General features: G+C 51.6%; 1 protein-coding gene across 4 annotated transcripts in view; it reads left to right on the top strand.

The window, feature by feature from the left end:
- The window catches only part of LOC126184795 (syndetin), a 169,720-nt gene that overhangs the window by 129,608 nt on the left and 23,509 nt on the right, over positions 1–16,603 (top strand). For all 4 annotated transcript variants that reach the window (XM_049927374.1, XM_049927375.1, XM_049927377.1 and 1 more), the window contains 2 exons: positions 6,405–6,594; positions 8,414–8,558. In XM_049927374.1, the coding sequence (XP_049783331.1) occupies positions 6,405–6,594; positions 8,414–8,518 (295 nt within the window). In that variant the 3' untranslated portion in view covers positions 8,519–8,558. The remainder of the gene's footprint in view (positions 1–6,404; positions 6,595–8,413; positions 8,559–16,603) is intronic.

Here is a 16,603-nt window from a genome sequence, read left to right as displayed (position 1 = left end):
TGTCCTCCCGGCCCCCCTGCCCTCCCGGCCCCCCTGCCCTCCCGGCCCCCCTGCCCTCCCGTCCCCCCTGCCCTCCCGTCCCCCCTGCCCTCCCGTCCCCCCTGCCCTCCCGTCCCCCCTGCCCTCCCGTCCCCCCTGCCCTCCCGTCCCCCCTGCCCTCCCGTCCCCCCTGCCCTCCCGTCCCCCCTGCCCTCCCGTCCCCCCTGCCCTCCCGTCCCCCCTGCCCTCCCGTCCCCCCTGCCCTCCCGTCCCCCCTGCCCTCCCGACCCTCTCCTCTCTCCCCTCCTACACTCTCTCTTCCCACTTCTCACCTCCTTTCTCTCTTCTCTTCCTCCTGCACCTCTCCACTACTCTCCTGCCAATTCTATACTCTCCCATCCTCCTAACCCTTCACAGCTCCTCTAACCTCTTCCAAATCCACCCAACCTATGCACTCCCACTCCATCCTCACATCCTCCCACACCAAACCCGTATCACCAAACTCATCGAACACCCGACTCCCCCCACGCCTGACTCCCCCCACGCCTGACTCCCCCCACGCCTGACTCCCCCCACGCCTGACTCCCCCCACGCCTGACTCCCCCCACGCCTGACTCCCCCCACGCCTGACTCCCCCCACGCCTGACTCCCCCCACGCCTGACTCCCCCCACGCCTGACTCCCCCCACGCCTGACTCCCCCACGCCTGACTCCCCCCACGCCGGACTCCCCCCACGCCGGACTCCCCCCACGCCGGACTCCCCCCACGCCGGACTCCCCCCACGCCGGACTCCCCCCACGCCGGACTCCCCCCACGCCGGACTCCCCCCACGCCGGACTCCCCCCACGCCGGACTCCCCCCACGCCGGACTCCCCCCACGCCGGACTCCCCCCACGCCGGACTCCCCCCACGCCGGACTCCCCCCACGCCGGACTCCCCCCACGCCGGACTCCCCCCACGCCGGACTCCCCCCACGCCCGACTCCCCCCACGCCCGACTCCCCCCACGCCCGACTCCCCCCACGCCCGACTCCCCCCACGCCCGACTCCCCCCACGCCCGACTCCCCCCACGCCCGACTCCCCCCACGCCCGACTCCCCCCACGCCCGACTCCCCCCACGCCCGACTCCCCCCACGCCCGACTCCCCCCACGCCCGACTCCCCCCACGCCCGACTCCCCCCACGCCCGACTCCCCCCACGCCCGACTCCCCCCACGCCCGACTCCCCCCACGCCCGACTCCCCCCACGCCCGACCCCCCCCCCACGCCCGACCCCCCCCCCCACGCCCGACCCCCCCCACGCCCGACCCCCCCACGCCCGACCCCCCCCACGCCCGACCCCCCCCACGCCCGACCCCCCCACGCCCGACTCCCCCCACGCCCGACTCCCCCCACGCCCGACTCCCCCCACGCCCGACTCCCCCCACGCCCGACTCCCCCCACGCCCGACCCCCCCCACGCCCGACCCCCCCACGCCCGACTCCCCCCACGCCCGACTCCCCCCACGCCCGACTCCCCCCACGCCCGACTCCCCCCACGCCCGACTCCCCCCACGCCCGACTCCCCCCACGCCCGACTCCCCCCACGCCCGACTCCCCCCACGCCCGACTCCCCCCACGCCCGACTCCCCCCACGCCCGACTCCCCCCACGCCCGACTCCCCCCACGCCCGACTCCCCCCACGCCCGACTCCCCCCACGCCCGACTCCCCCCCCACGCCCGACTCCCCCCCCACGCCCGACTCCCCCCCCACGCCCGACTCCCCCCCCCCCCCACGCCCGACTCCCCCCCCCCACGCCCGACTCCCCCCCCCCCACGACCGACTCCCCCCCCCCCCACGCCCGACTCCCCCCCCCACGCCCGACTCCCCCCCCCCCCACGCCCGACTCCCCCCCCACGCCCGACTCCCCCCCCCCCCCCCACGCCCGACTCCCCCCCCCCCACGCCCGACTCCCCCCCCCCCCACGCCCGACTCCCCCCCCCCCCCACGCCCGACTCCCCCCCCCCCCACGCCCGACTCCCCCCCACCCCCCACGCCCGACTCCCCCCCACCCCCCACGCCCGACTCCCCCCCACCCCCCACGCCCGACTCCCCCCCCGCCCGACTCCCCCCCACGCCCGACTCCCCTCCCCCCCACGCCCGACTCCCCCCCTCCCCGCCACGCCCGACTCCCCTCCCCCCCACGCCCGACTCTCCCCCTACCCCCACCCCCCCCCCCCCACGCCCGCCTCCGCCCCCCCCCACGCCCGACTCCGCCCCCCCCCACGACCGACTCCCCCCCCCCACGCCCGACACCCCCCCCCACGCCCGACTCCCCCCCCCCCCCCCCACGCCCGACTCCCCCCCCCCCACGCCCGTCTCCCCCCCCCCCACGCCCGACTCCCCCCCCCCACGCCCGACCCCCCCCCCCCACGAACGGCTTCCCCCCATGCCCGGCTCCCCCCCAACGCCCGGCTCCCCCCCACGCCCGGCTCCCCCCCCCCTCGCCCGGCTCGCCCTGCTCCCCACCACACCCGGTTCCCCCCCATCCCAACCCCCCCACATGAGCCCCCATTCCCACACAACTGACACCCCCACCACCCGACCCCCCCACACATCTGACACTTCCCGACCCCCCCCCACACATCTGTCACTTCCAGACCCCCCCACACATCTGACACTTCCCGACCCCCCCACACATCTGACACTTCTCGACCCCCCCACACATCAGACACTTCTCGACCCCCCCCCCACACATCTGACACTTCTCGACCCCCCCCCCACACATCTGACACCCCCCGACCCCCCACACTTCTCACACACCCCACAGATGACACCCACCCCCCCACAGTAGACCCCCATACAGCTGATCGCTCCCATAGCTGACCGCTCCCACAGCCGGCAACCCCCACACAGCTGACGCCCCCCCCCCAATCTGACAACCCCCCTCTCCCCATCTCCCACCTACAGCCCCCAGCCCCTTATCGTTCCATGTCCTCATCTTCTCCCTCTCCCACTCTCCCTCTCCTCCCTATGACCTCTGGCCCCATCTCCCTTCCCCATTAACCCTCCTATCTCTACCCCTTTTCCCTATCTCCTCCTCGGTCCGAAGACCTAGCAGTTTGGTCCTAGCTGCTCTTTAAACCAAGCAACTTATTCCCCACCCTACCCCCCCCCCCATCCAGACTTTCCCATACTCCGCCATAACACCTCCAACATAACCCCTTTTCCGCAGTGTCACCTCCTCTGCATTACATCCTGCCCCAAAGTATCCCCCCCACATGCCCCGAAGTAAACCCCCCCTGAAGTATCCCATGCCCCGAAGTATACCCCCCCTGAAGTATCCCATCCCGATGGATCCCCCCCCCCCTGACGGATCCCCCCCCCCCAAATTACACCTCGTCCTGCGGTATCTCACGCCCCGCAGTATCCCCGACCCGCGGTATCCCCCGACCCGCGTTATCCCCCACCCCGCGGTATCCCCCACCCTCCCCACCTCCCACTCGCTGTGTGCCCCTGACCCTCCCCACCTCCCACTCGCCATGGGCCCCTGACCCTCCCCACCTCCCACTCGCCATGGGCCCCTGACCCTCCCTACCTCCCACTCGCCGTGTTCCAATGATCCTCCCCACCTCCCACTCGCCTTCCCCCCCGACCCTCCCCACCTCCCACTCGCCTTCCCCCCCCGACCCTCCCACCTCCCACACACCGTGCCCCCCTGACCCTCCCCACCTCCTACACGCCGTGCCCCCCTGACCCTCCCCACCTCCTACACGCCGTGCCCACCTGACCCTCCCCACCTCCCACACGCCGTGCCCACCTGACCCTCCCCACCTCCCACACGCCGTGCCCCCCTGACCCTCCCCACCTCCCACATGCCGTGCCCCCCTGACCCTCCCCACCTCCCACACGCCGTGCCCCCCTGACCCTCCCCACCTCCCACACGCCGTGCCCCCCTGACCCTCCCCACCTCCCACACGCCGTGCCCCCCTGACCCTCCCCACCTCCCACACGCCGTGCCCCCCTGACCCTCCCCACCTCCCACACGCCGTGCCCCCTGACCCTCCCCACCTCCCACACGCCGTGCCCCCCTGACCCTCCCCATCTCCCACACGCCGTGCCCCCCTGACCCTCCCCATCTCCCACACGCCGTGCCCCCCTGACCCTCCCCATCTCCCACACGCCGTGCCCCCCTGACCCTCCCCATCTCCCACACGCCGTGCCCCCCTGACCCTCCCCACCTCCCACCCGCCGTGCGCCCCTACCCTCCCCACCTCCCACCCGCCGTGCGCCCCTACCCTCCCCACCTCCCACCCGCCGTGCGCCCCTACCCTCCCCACCTCCCACCCGCCGTGCGCCCCTACCCTCCCCACCTCCCACCCGCCGTGCGCCCCTGACCCTCCCACCCGCCGTGTGCCCCTGACCCTCCCACTCGCCGTGCGCCGCTGACCCTCCCACCCGCCGTGCGCCCCTGACCCTCCCCACCTCCCACCCGCCGTGCGTCCCTGACCCTCCCCACCTCCACCCGCCGTGCGTCCCTGACCCTCCCCACCTCCCACCCGCCGTGCGCCCCTGACCCTCCCACCCGCCGTGCGCCCTGACCCTCCCACCCGCCGTGCGCCCCTACCCTCCCCACCTCCCACCCGCCGTGCGCCCCTACCCTCCCCACCTCCCACCCGCCGTGCGCCCCTACCCTCCCCACCTCCCACCCGCCGTGCGCCCCTGACCCTCCCACCCGCCGTGTGCCCCTGACCCTCCCACTCGCCGTGCGCCGCTGACCCTCCCACCCGCCGTGCGCCCCTGACCCTCCCCACCTCCCACCCGCCGTGCGTCCCTGACCCTCCCCACCTCCACCCGCCGTGCGTCCCTGACCCTCCCCACCTCCCACCCGCCGTGGGCCCCTGACCCTCCCACCCGCCGTGCGCCCTGACCCTCCCACCCGCCGTGCGCCCTGACCCTCCCACCCGCCGTGCGCCCTGACCCTCCCACCCGCCGTGCGCCCTGACCCTCCCACCCGCCGTGCGCCCCTGACCCTCCCACCCGCCGTGCGCCCTGACCCTCCCACCCGCCGTGCGCCCCTGACCCTCCCACACGCCGTGCCCCCTGACCCTCCCCACCTCCCACACGCCGTGCCCCCCTGACCCTCCCCATCTCCCACACGCCGTGCCCCCCTGACCCTCCCCATCTCCCACACGCCGTGCCCCCCTGACCCTCCCCACCTCCCACCCGCCGTGCGCCCCTACCCTCCCCACCTCCCACCCGCCGTGCGCCCCTACCCTCCCCACCTCCCACCCGCCGTGCGCCCCTACCCTCCCCACCTCCCACCCGCCGTGCGCCCCTACCCTCCCCACCTCCCACCCGCCGTGCGCCCCTGACCCTCCCACCCGCCGTGTGCCCCTGACCCTCCCACTCGCCGTGCACCGCTGACCCTCCCACCCGCCGTGCGCCCCTGACCCTCCCCACCTCCCACCCGCCGTGCGTCCCTGACCCTCCCCACCTCCCACCCGCCGTGCGTCCCTGACCCTCCCCACCTCCCACCCGCCGTGCGTCCCTGACCCTCCCCACCTCCACCCGCCGTGCGCCCCTGACCCTCCCACCCGCCGTGTGCCCTGACCCTCCCACCCGCCGTGCGCCCTGACCCTCCCACCCGCCGTGCGCCCCTGACCCTCCCACCCGCCGTGCGCCCCTGACCCTCCCACCCGCCGTGCGCCCCTGACCCTCCCACCCGCCGTGCGCCCCTGACCCTCCCACCCGCAGTGCGCCCCTGACCCTCCCACCCGCCGTGCGCCCCTGACCCTCCCACCCGCCGTGCGCCCCTGACCCTCCCACCCGCCGTGCGCCTCGAACCCTCCCACCCGCCGTGCGCCTCGGACCCTCCCACCAGCCGTGCGCCTCCGACCCTCCCCCCTCCGAGTTCCCTCCACCCTCTCTCTCCGTCACTGTTCCTCTCCCTCCACCCTCTCTCTCTGTCACTGCTCTTCTCCCTCCACAATCTCCGCCCACTCCCTCCGCTCTCTCTGTCCCCACATGCCTACATGTGAATGAAACAAGTCACGTGCTTTTTCCTCAATCTTTCAGCTGTAGTGTACATAATTGTTGCTGTTATTTTTCTAACCAATCCTTGGTATACTTAACCTGCTCTTCATTTATGAATGAACCATATATTTTTTTATTCCAAATATGATTTATTGTCTGTTGTTTTATGTAACCTGGAAGACAAATATTAAAGAAATGCGTCTGTGTATTGTACTGATATGGCTATGGTCTGTTACCAGGCAGATTAGTTAAGATTTGGGTGCCTGAGTAACAAAGGAAGTATTTATATATTCAATAGTTTGTGTGAAACCGATTATTTTTGTGTTTTTATTTCAAATTTGTGTGTTAACTAGTTGTGTAACTTCATTCCATAAATAAAAAGACTGCTGTGTATAATATGTTATCTTCTAGGTTCTCAAATGCAAAGAAGTGCTCCAACGGAGGAAGGGCATTAATGCAGTTGGATTTTACACAGTTCCTAACACAGCTGGACAAACTTGTGATGATCCGCCCAATACCAAATAAAGAATATGTAGAAATGTATGTAAAAGCTTACTATCTTCAGGAACCTGCTCTAGAAAAATGGATTAAAGAGCATAATGTAAGTTTATTTTGGTATACTTGTCACATAAATGTTTGCTTCCAAATTTAGTTAAAATTTTTGCTAATATCTGTTAACAAATTTGTCATGTGAGAATGTTCTGTAATTTGACACATGCTGTATAAACAAACATAATTTTTCAAGTTACCCCAGAGTTAAACAGTGCAAAAACTTTCTGAGAAGGTATTCCTAAGATGTCTTGCAGTCAGTTTGCAAGCCAGGAAATTATTTTAATTGTTTTGCGACTAACTGCGGTAACGTGCTGTTGCTCTGGTGTGTGTTGCACACTGTATTCCACTAAATAACATTCTTCCTTATGCTTTTTGTTTTAGAATTTGTTTCCATTACCATAAATTAATAATACAATAGTATATCATTATATTTATGTGAATTATACACTATCATGGCAGTGACAGAAGCTGCTCTGTATTGTGAACTGCTTAAGAATAGCTAATATATAAGTACAATGTTTTGGAAGTTTTATGATCTGTGTTAACAACATTTTGCTTTGTATTTTACATTCTGACATTCAAATTTCTGGGGTCACTCATGGCAGTTGCAATCTGATAGTGCTCTACTGTACGCACTAATGGAGCATCAATCTGTCAGTTTTCTTGCTATATAAGTTTTTAAAATTTAGCGAATGAAACATGAAATCCCAGACTGTCATCTTAGAAAAATATATTTTATACATGTAGTGGTAGTTGTTGTAACAATACAATGAGTGAACTTCAAATAAGTGGGAAAAAATGTTGGTTTTTGACATGTTTGTAAATATGTGAAATGGAATACAGAGACTGACATCAGCTGTATAAAAGTCTTCGGAGAGATGAAATATTCTTCACCTGGATATATAATCCATTTGTTTATGACTCTTCATAATTGACCACACCAAAAAACCACATTATTCTACACAGGACTGACTCCTAAATCTATTTAGGATGGGAAAGATTTGGTTTCCTGCTGGGTACTAGAACATGTGGAAATTGATAATAACCACAGCCAAAGTGATGTGCACAGTTCTTACAGTAGTACTATGTACTATCCTCATATTATTTACAGTGTCCTTGTTGTTGAGGAACAGAGTCATACTTTTGTGTCAGCAGGAGGATAACTGGCTGTAAATCAGGGATAAAATCTGATATTGTTGAAACATACTGTCCAGTTGTGGTTTAGTTCCTAACTGGCACAGGGTTTGTATCAAGTGCTGTTAACTCTCTTCTGAGCAGGATACTGCCCTCTGATGTGCACACTGTGTGTGGCATCTGACTGCGAGTGCGCCGTATGTAAGGAGAGTACACTTAGTTTGCCGATGAGAGGACATTGACTAAATTTTTATTCATCTTCACAGCTTTTTTGCAGTATATAGGGGAAAGTATGCATAACTTTGTCATCATTAGGATGATTTAATTAAACAACCCTTAAGTTAATAATATTTGTCTTTCTTTTTGGCTGATTTTCAAACATTTACTGTCTACTTACTGAAACTTGGCACTAATTGTCGCACTGTTTTGTTCCCACAGCAGCACTAGCAACAACAACAACAAGACACCAGTAAACACATAATGGTCCCTATCTGTGGTGTTTCAATATTATGAAACTTTTTTTTTATAGATTGAATTTTGATTTCACAAAAAGTCAGCTATTATTTAGGCTACAAAAAGTGATGTCTCAAACAAAAATCTTTCAGGTCATTTAATTATTACACATAGGGAATAGACATTATGCTGTTCTTAGAGTGTAAATATATTTATTTTTGTAAATTTGTTTAATTGTGTGTTGTGTGTTGTTTTATAAATATATAATTAATTTTTTGTAGGAGTACTCCAGTAAACATTTGTTGGCCCTTGTGAGCTGTACGTGTCAAAATCGAAAGAAGTCACGCTTACGCCTTTCCTCATTGATTGAGGAACTGGGGAGGTGATGATTGGAGTACCTTTGTATGGTCTTTCTGAGTGAGTGAGGTATGTGGCTCCACTGATTTCACCCTTTTTTAATTTCTGTAAAACGTAAGGACCAGAAGTGCACACATGCGCGCGCTTGTGTGTGTGTGTGTGTGTGTGTGTGTGTGTGTGTGTGTGTGTGTGTGTGTGTGTGTTTTTTTTGTTTCTACTTCTAAGTAATACCATAAATATTATTTGTTTAAAATATCATGGATTTTTAAATAACTATATTTTTGTAGAATTAAGTAAGCTTTTATCCATTTTCATATGAAATAGTTTCCAAGTTTTGGGGGTGTAGATTGTGTTGCGGTTCATTGCTATGCTGAACGGTGTTTGCCTCAGATATGAGGGTAAGTCAAATGAAAACCTTAAATATTTTTTAAATATTATTTATTGTGCAGAAGTGGTACAAAGCTGTATCACTTTTCAACATAATCTCCCCCACGCTCAATGCAAGTCCTCCAGCGCTTATGAAGTGCATAAATTCCTTTAGAAAAAAAATCTTTTGGTAGTCTGTGCAACCATGTGGCGTACCTCTTCATCAGAACGAAACTTCTTTCCTCCCATTGCGTCTTTGAGTGTTCCAAATATATGGAAATCGCTTGGGGCAAGGTCTGGTGAGTATGGTAGATGAGGAAGACACTCAAAATGCAGGTCTTTAATGGTTGCAACTGTTGGATGGGCAGTGTGGGGACTTGCATTGTCGGGTTGCAAAAGGAAACCTGCTGACAGCAATCCACTTCGCTTTGATTTGATTGCAGACTGCAGATGATTTTTTTAGGAGATCTGTGTATGATGCACTGGTGATAGTGGTCCCTCTAGGCATGTAATGCTCCAAAATGATGCCTTTTCCATCCCAAAAGAGTGTCAGTATAACCTTCCCTGCTGTTGGTTCTGTTCGAAACTTCTTTGGTTTTGGTGATGAGGAATGGTGCCATTCCTTGCTCGCTCTCTTCGTTTTCAATTGGTGGAAGTGAACCCAGGTTTCGTCCCCAGTAATGATTCTTGCAAGGAAGCCATCACCTTCTTGTTCAAAGCACCGAAGAAGTTCTTCACAAGCATCAACACATTGTTCTCTCATTTCAGGAGTCAGCTGCCGTGGTACCCATCTTGCAGACACTCTGTGAAACTGGAGCACATCGTGCACAATGTGGTGTACTGATCTATAAACATACAGCAGTGTCATTCAGTGTCACTTGGCAGTTTTCCTTCACTATGGCTTCAACTGCTGCAATGTTCTGTGGAGTCACAACTCGTTGTGTGTGACTGGACGAGGAGCATCTTCCACTGAAGTCACACTATTTGTGAACTTCCTACTCCATTCATAGACTTGCTGCTGTGACAGACATGCATCACCATACTGAACCTTTATTCATCAATGAATTTCAATAGGTTTCACACCTTCACTATGCAAAAACCGAATAACAGAACACTGTTCTTCCCTGGTGCAAGTTGCAAGTGGGGTGGCCATCTTTATACTGATACTGCGACAGTATGTGTGCATCTGCACCATGCTGCCACCTACAGGCCATTCTGCATGTTCTTTTTAGCATGCTTACCAACTTACAGGATAACGGCACGAAATTGCAATTTGTTATTACAAATTTAAGGTTTTCATTTGACTCGCCCTCGTATGTTTCATCAGAAGTTCTGCTATTGTTATATACTTTAGCAGTTGTCAACTAATTTCTTAGTTTAATTTTCCATTTCTACATTTACAGTTTTTAAAGGTCTCAGCTTCTTTCTATTGCTAGATTATTTTTTTTATTTTTTTAACTTTCAGCAGATATTCAGCAAACTCATGAGTACGGCATAGAGATGTAGCGAGAAAGTTTTGTATTTTTCATTCTCTGTGGGTATTCTTTTCTACTTTATGTTACTTTTTTCTTCTGAAGTGACCAGTTCACAAAAAATAATAATTTACTGGTTGTTACCTTACATGGTGAACTGATGTGTGACTCAGTGCTTAAGTGCCAGACTGTGGATCCCAAGGGTCTCATGTTTCATCATTGGTTAATTCTAGAATTTTTATCTTTCACTTACCACTTCATCCCATACTGTTATAAGCAGCCTGAATACAGTTAGACGGTATTTCAGTTTTACTTTTTACCTCAGATGGTTTTCAAAAATGTAATGTGATGAATCATTCTCATGAGCATTCATGTTTGTGTAATAGACTGTATGTAAACCCCTATCATTTACAGAACACCTCAAAGTGCTTCTACATCTACATCTACATACATACTCTGCAAGCCACCTGATGGTATGTGGCGGAGGGTACCTTGAGTACCTCTATCGGTTCTCCCTTCTATTCCAGTCTCGTATTGTTTGTGGAAAGAAAGATTGTTGGTATGCCTCCGTGTGGGCTCTAATCTCTCTGATTTTATCCTCATGGTCTCTTCGTGAGATAAACGTTGGAGGGAGCAATATACTGCTTCACTCCTTGGTGAAGGTATGTTCTCGAAACTTCAACAAAAGCCTGTACCGAGCTACTGAGCGTCTCTCTTGCAGAGTCTTCCACTGGAGTTTATCTATCATCTCCGTAATGTTTTCGTGATTACTAAATGATCCTGTAACGAAGCGCGCTGCTCTCTGTTGGAGCTTCTCTATCTCTTGTATCAACCCTATGTGGTACTGATCCCATACTGGTGAGCATTATTCAAGCAGTGGGCGAACAAGTGTACTGTAACCTACTTCCTTTGTTTTCAGACTGCATTTCCTTAGGATTCTTCCAATGAAACTCAGTCTGGCAGCTGCTTTACTGACGATTAATTTTATATGGTCATTCCATTTTAAATCACTCCTAATGCCTACTTCCAGATAATTTGCTGACCTGCTATATTGTAGCTAATTGCTAAAGGATCTTTATTTGTGTGTATTCACAGCACATTACACTTGTCTACATTGAGATTCAATTGCCATTCCCTGGACCATGCGTCAATTCATTGCAGATCCTCCTGCATTTCAGTACAATTTTCCATTGTTACGATCTCTCGATATACTGCAGCATCATCCGCAAAAAGCCTCAGTGAACTTCCAATGTTATCCTCAAGGTAATTTATAGGTATTGTGAATAGCAACGGTCCTACGACACTCCCCTGCGGCACATCTGAAATCACTCTTACTTCGGAAGACTTCTCTCCATTGAGAATGAAATGCTGCGTTCTGTTATCTAGGAACTCTTCAATCCAATCACACAGTTGGTTTGATAATCCATACGCTCTTACTTTGTTCATTAAACGAGTGTGGGGAACTGTATCAAATGCCTTGCGGAAGTCAAGAAACACGAAGCCGTGTCTATGGCCCTCTGAGTCTTCTAAAGACTATGGATTATCCTTTTCTTTTAACTGTCCAATCTTAGGAACATTCTATGACCTTAATGTACAGTCTAGTTTCATTTGTCAGACATGAGGAACCTCAGTTATTCATAGTGAAGGTGGCAAAACATTAGAGGTTTAAAACAGTGCTTGGCACCAGCAGCGACACATCAGTACGTTAAGGTAACTGTGTCCCCTACAAGTGATGCTTATGTTTGCTACATTGAATGTCCTATAATGATCAGACGCAGAACTCTAAACTTAATTCTTGTTTTTCTTTGAAGTATCATCATTTAAAGTTTGAACGTAAAGTTGTTCTCAATCTGAAGGTTGGTTTAAACACCACATTTATTTCCTAGGCATAGTCCAATTGTAAGTGATATGCCTTTGCCTTCCTCTGACCCTCAAACCAATTTAATTAATCAGTTTTTTACTAATTTTTCACATTTATATGTCATCGACAGATGGGGAACAAGTGATAAACGACAGAAAATTCATAATCATGTTGCAGTATAAATAGTGGGCATTCATGTGCACACAATGTTACACCCAAGTGTACACAGTGTTACACCATTTTAAGTCCTCAAAAGGAAAAAAATACTTGAAAATAAATTGACCAACAGGGTTAAGACTGTACATGAGTGAACTTCAAAAGTGAAACTGTATGCAAAATTGGAAAGAACTGTGATAAACCAAAGTCAATATATTGTTATCCTTAAATTAGTTATTGTGTATTTTGGCTGTACTGAATACTAGTGATGTTAATTTAAATAAGGTTGGAATAGAAGTTTATAGTTTTATGTCAGTTGCTCTCCTCCAGGAACTTATGAATAAGGCTTGGTAAAACTTTTAGGAAATACTAAAAGTAAACCTATATTATGAGTGTTCATATGAAAGGATATGAAACATAGTAACAACTAAACTGTTTGAAATTTGCATATGCCACTTTGAGATAATTCAGTGAGACATCTAGGGACACAAGTCTAGTGTCTCCTCCCCCTAAAAATTTCAAAGCTGTGCCCACAGCAAGCAAGCTGATATTGTCTTTTTCGCTGTACAAGTTATGATACTCATTGGATTCCTTGTGAACAGAAAAACCATTAACAGTGACATGTACTGTGAGACACTTTGTAACCTACACAGTTCCATCAAGAGCAAATGGCCTGGCCTGCTCAGGGAGGGAGTGATTCTGCGCCACAATACTGCATGTCCACACATCTCCTAGGTCACACAAAGTCCAAGTGGGAGCAGCTTGAGCATCCGCCCTACAGCCCAGACATGTTGCCCTGTGACATCCATGTGTTTGGTCCACTAAAAAAATATCTGAAAGGGAAGCACTTCAACTTGGATGCTGAACTGAAGGACACAGTGGAGGACCGGCTCCTGTCACAGCCACAGGAATTCTGGGAACAGGGAATCCTTCAGCTTGTGAAACACTGGGATTGTTGTGCTCAGACCTCTGGTGATTACTTTTGAATAAAGACTTTAATTATACTAACAATATTGTTTCATACCTTTTCTTCTGAACACCACTGTCACACTGTAACCACACTCTAGTCCAAATCCAACAGCATGGTCACCAATGAAATACAACACCTACTACTGAAAGCACATTTATTACGAACATCAGTGTACAGCCAGAATGGGACTGGTCTGGACGGAGTGTACAGCTGTTTATACAAATGCCAGTATTTATGCTGTTATGTTTACAAATGCTGGTATTTATACAAACATTGAATATTGCAGAATGTGCAAACATTACAAACATAAGATATTTCAATAACCTCATGGAAATGATAAATATGAAGTAACAAGTAATTGCTGAGGCTGAGGTTTCAACTGGTGACCTGCAACATGTGAGCCAGATACACTACCACTGCACCATGCTGCATGCACCAGAGCTCACGGCATTGCGCCCTCTCTGGGAGAAACAGTGAGCCACTATTTTAGAATTCCTCAGTGGAGCCAACTACAGCACCCTGCGTCTAGATCTTACCAGTGGTCCTCTGTTTGGCAGCATTGTCAGACCGTCATGTTGGTATGTTATCTTCACTATGATGAGCATTGAATGTAGCCCCTCCCATTGAGGCTTTGCTGTTGATGAATGGGTCTTCAGTTTTCTTGAACCTTGATCTGCACCTCTGGACTGTGGTAGGGCTTGATATGGAGCATGTGGACAATTTATCTGCACCTTTGTCGTCTTCACTAAGGATCACATGTGTTGTATGTAACATTTGACAAGCAACAAAGTATATGAAATGGCCAAAAGTAGCACTTTAGTAACTTTTTTGACTGTTCCACTTTCCACACAGGAGTAAAAATCCGTACCAAGTCTCTTAGGCCGTATCTTACTGGCTGGTGCTTGGTGTTATAGCGCTCAGTGATTCTCCTGGGTATCCAGGGTTGTCATGTAAGCCATCTACTTTGCTTCTTTGGTCGTGATAGTGACGTTACTGGGATAGTTATCCGGAGTATCATCCTTTTGCAACGGGTACAGTGTATCCATTGAGATTATTTTGAAAACGTTGACAAGATTAGCATGTCATTTGACAGTAAAAATAAAATTGAAGGATCTTTTGTGAGTTTACAAAAGCCTTTGGCTCAGTAAGTCATGCACTTCTTATCCATAAACTTGACAGATATGGAATTAGGAGTAGTGCTTTACATTGGCTTACTTCATACATAGCAATAGGAAACAGAGTGCTTGTCTCTACAAACTCAGCACATTATTGTTCCAAATGGAAGACAGTAACACAAGGTATCCCTCAACGTTCTGCCCTAGAATCTGTTGTGTTTCTATTCTGCATTAATTACCTATCAATAAATATAAATGCCCCATCATTTTTGTTTGCAGATGACACATCTGTACTAATTGAGAAGCATGAGCCAGAAACTGTCCCACTCTGCATCATCAGTATAATAGATCATGTAGAAATGTGGTTTTATCTTGATGGATTAACCATGAACGTCCCAAAAATCTGCGTGATCCAGTTCAGACAAAACAGTCAACATTCCAGGAAATCAAAATAAACCATAAAAATCAAAATCTAGAAGTGGATTCTATGAAATGTTTAGGATTAAATGTAGACAAGAATTTAAATTAGAATAAAGATGTGGAATATCTAGTAAACAAACTATGTAGCTTTACATTTGCAGTGAAAATGTTAGCTAATGCCACTGACATGGATACAAGAAAAATTGCATACCATAGCTGCTTCCAGTCAGTTGTAAAGTTTGGTATTATTTTTTGGGGCAATTCAAACAACTTAATGCACATACTGAAATTACAAAAAAGAATTTTTAGAAACACGTATGCTATGCAGCCAAGGAAATAATGTTCCCCGCAATTTAAAAATATGAAATTATTAACAGTATTCTCCCTATATATCTGTGGTATTATCATTTGTTTATGTAGTCATTTAAAATTATCCAAGGAGAACTGTTTTGCTCACACTTGTAATGCAAGAAACAAAAAAAATTTTATACTCCATACTCATGGTTTAAACTTTGGATTTGCCAGTAGCCTGTGTGTATGTCCATAATTGAGAAAGATTTTGCTCCTTTCATGCTGTCAAGGATGTCATAAATATGCAGCAATGGATAGACATCATCTTTGTGATTTTATTCAGTCGTAGTCGGTAGTCGACATAAAAGTGCCACATGCTGTCCCTCTTCTTCACAAGGACCGCTCTCTGAAGGCTCAGTGATGTCATCTTCCAGCATCTTCTCCACTTCTCCTGCATTATCCATCGTTCAGCTGGCAACACACTATACGAGCCTTGGCGAATTGGTGGATGGTCCCCAGTGTTGATATGGTGTTTTAACCTGGACCACTCTGCCTTTTCTCCACTCCAGAGTTGAGTGCATGGGAAACCTGATGCAGAATGGCTGTCACTCACCTAAGTTGTTCCTTGGTCAGGCCAGAGAGCAATTGACAATTTGATAGTAGCATCCTCCACTGCATTGTCTGTAGTGGTAGCAGAGCACGATTCTTTGTTGATGACACTAAGCTGCCCTTGCTGGATGGGTTTGGCTGTCCACACACACACACACACACACACACACACACACACACACCCCTACCCTTAGTGTTGAGTTGTGGTTGCTTGTGACAATTAGTAATCCAAAGTACTCCTAGACCATCTACCAAGTTTATCATCATCATTAGCATGTTAATTTCTTGGAGAGTTCTTTTATGAGCCTAAGTAACTTGTTGCAGTTGACAAACGCTTCATAGTTTAACTGAGAGTCTTGACTGACGAATGGAACTCATTTCGTTGATGAAGGCAGGACATAATCATCTTCAGTGGCAAACACCCGCACAGAATAGTCTTTGTTATGTATGCTTGTTGGAATAGCTTCGTAAATCCGGAGCTCTGACCTTCCTCAGTCTATGGCTGCTTGTGATGCCTGCAAGAAGTCCCATCCCCCATCCAAGAATAACATTATGACTACATTCTGTTAAAATGACAAATTAAAACTGCTGTGTTCAGTCATTGATAGTTATTTTTGCAGTATGTTTTCCTGTCAGCTGGATATGTTTCACATTTGCAACTTTCAGCACAACCATTTTTTTATCACATTACATAGCCTCCTTTAGCTAATGTCATTACAGAAAAAGTAGTACCCAAGTCAGCTAGCACCCAGACTAGTGGACCATTGATGATGATGATGATGATGATGATGATGATGATAGTGAAATTTCCTGACATCTTGAGAACATGTCTGTGGAGGATTTTCATTTGCAGT

Source organism: Schistocerca cancellata, chromosome 4 (assembly GCF_023864275.1).
Source record: "Schistocerca cancellata isolate TAMUIC-IGC-003103 chromosome 4, iqSchCanc2.1, whole genome shotgun sequence".
NCBI lineage: Eukaryota > Metazoa > Arthropoda > Insecta > Orthoptera > Acrididae > Schistocerca > Schistocerca cancellata.
Note: the sequence above shows the minus strand (reverse complement) of the source record. Positions and strands in the feature narration are given on the sequence as shown.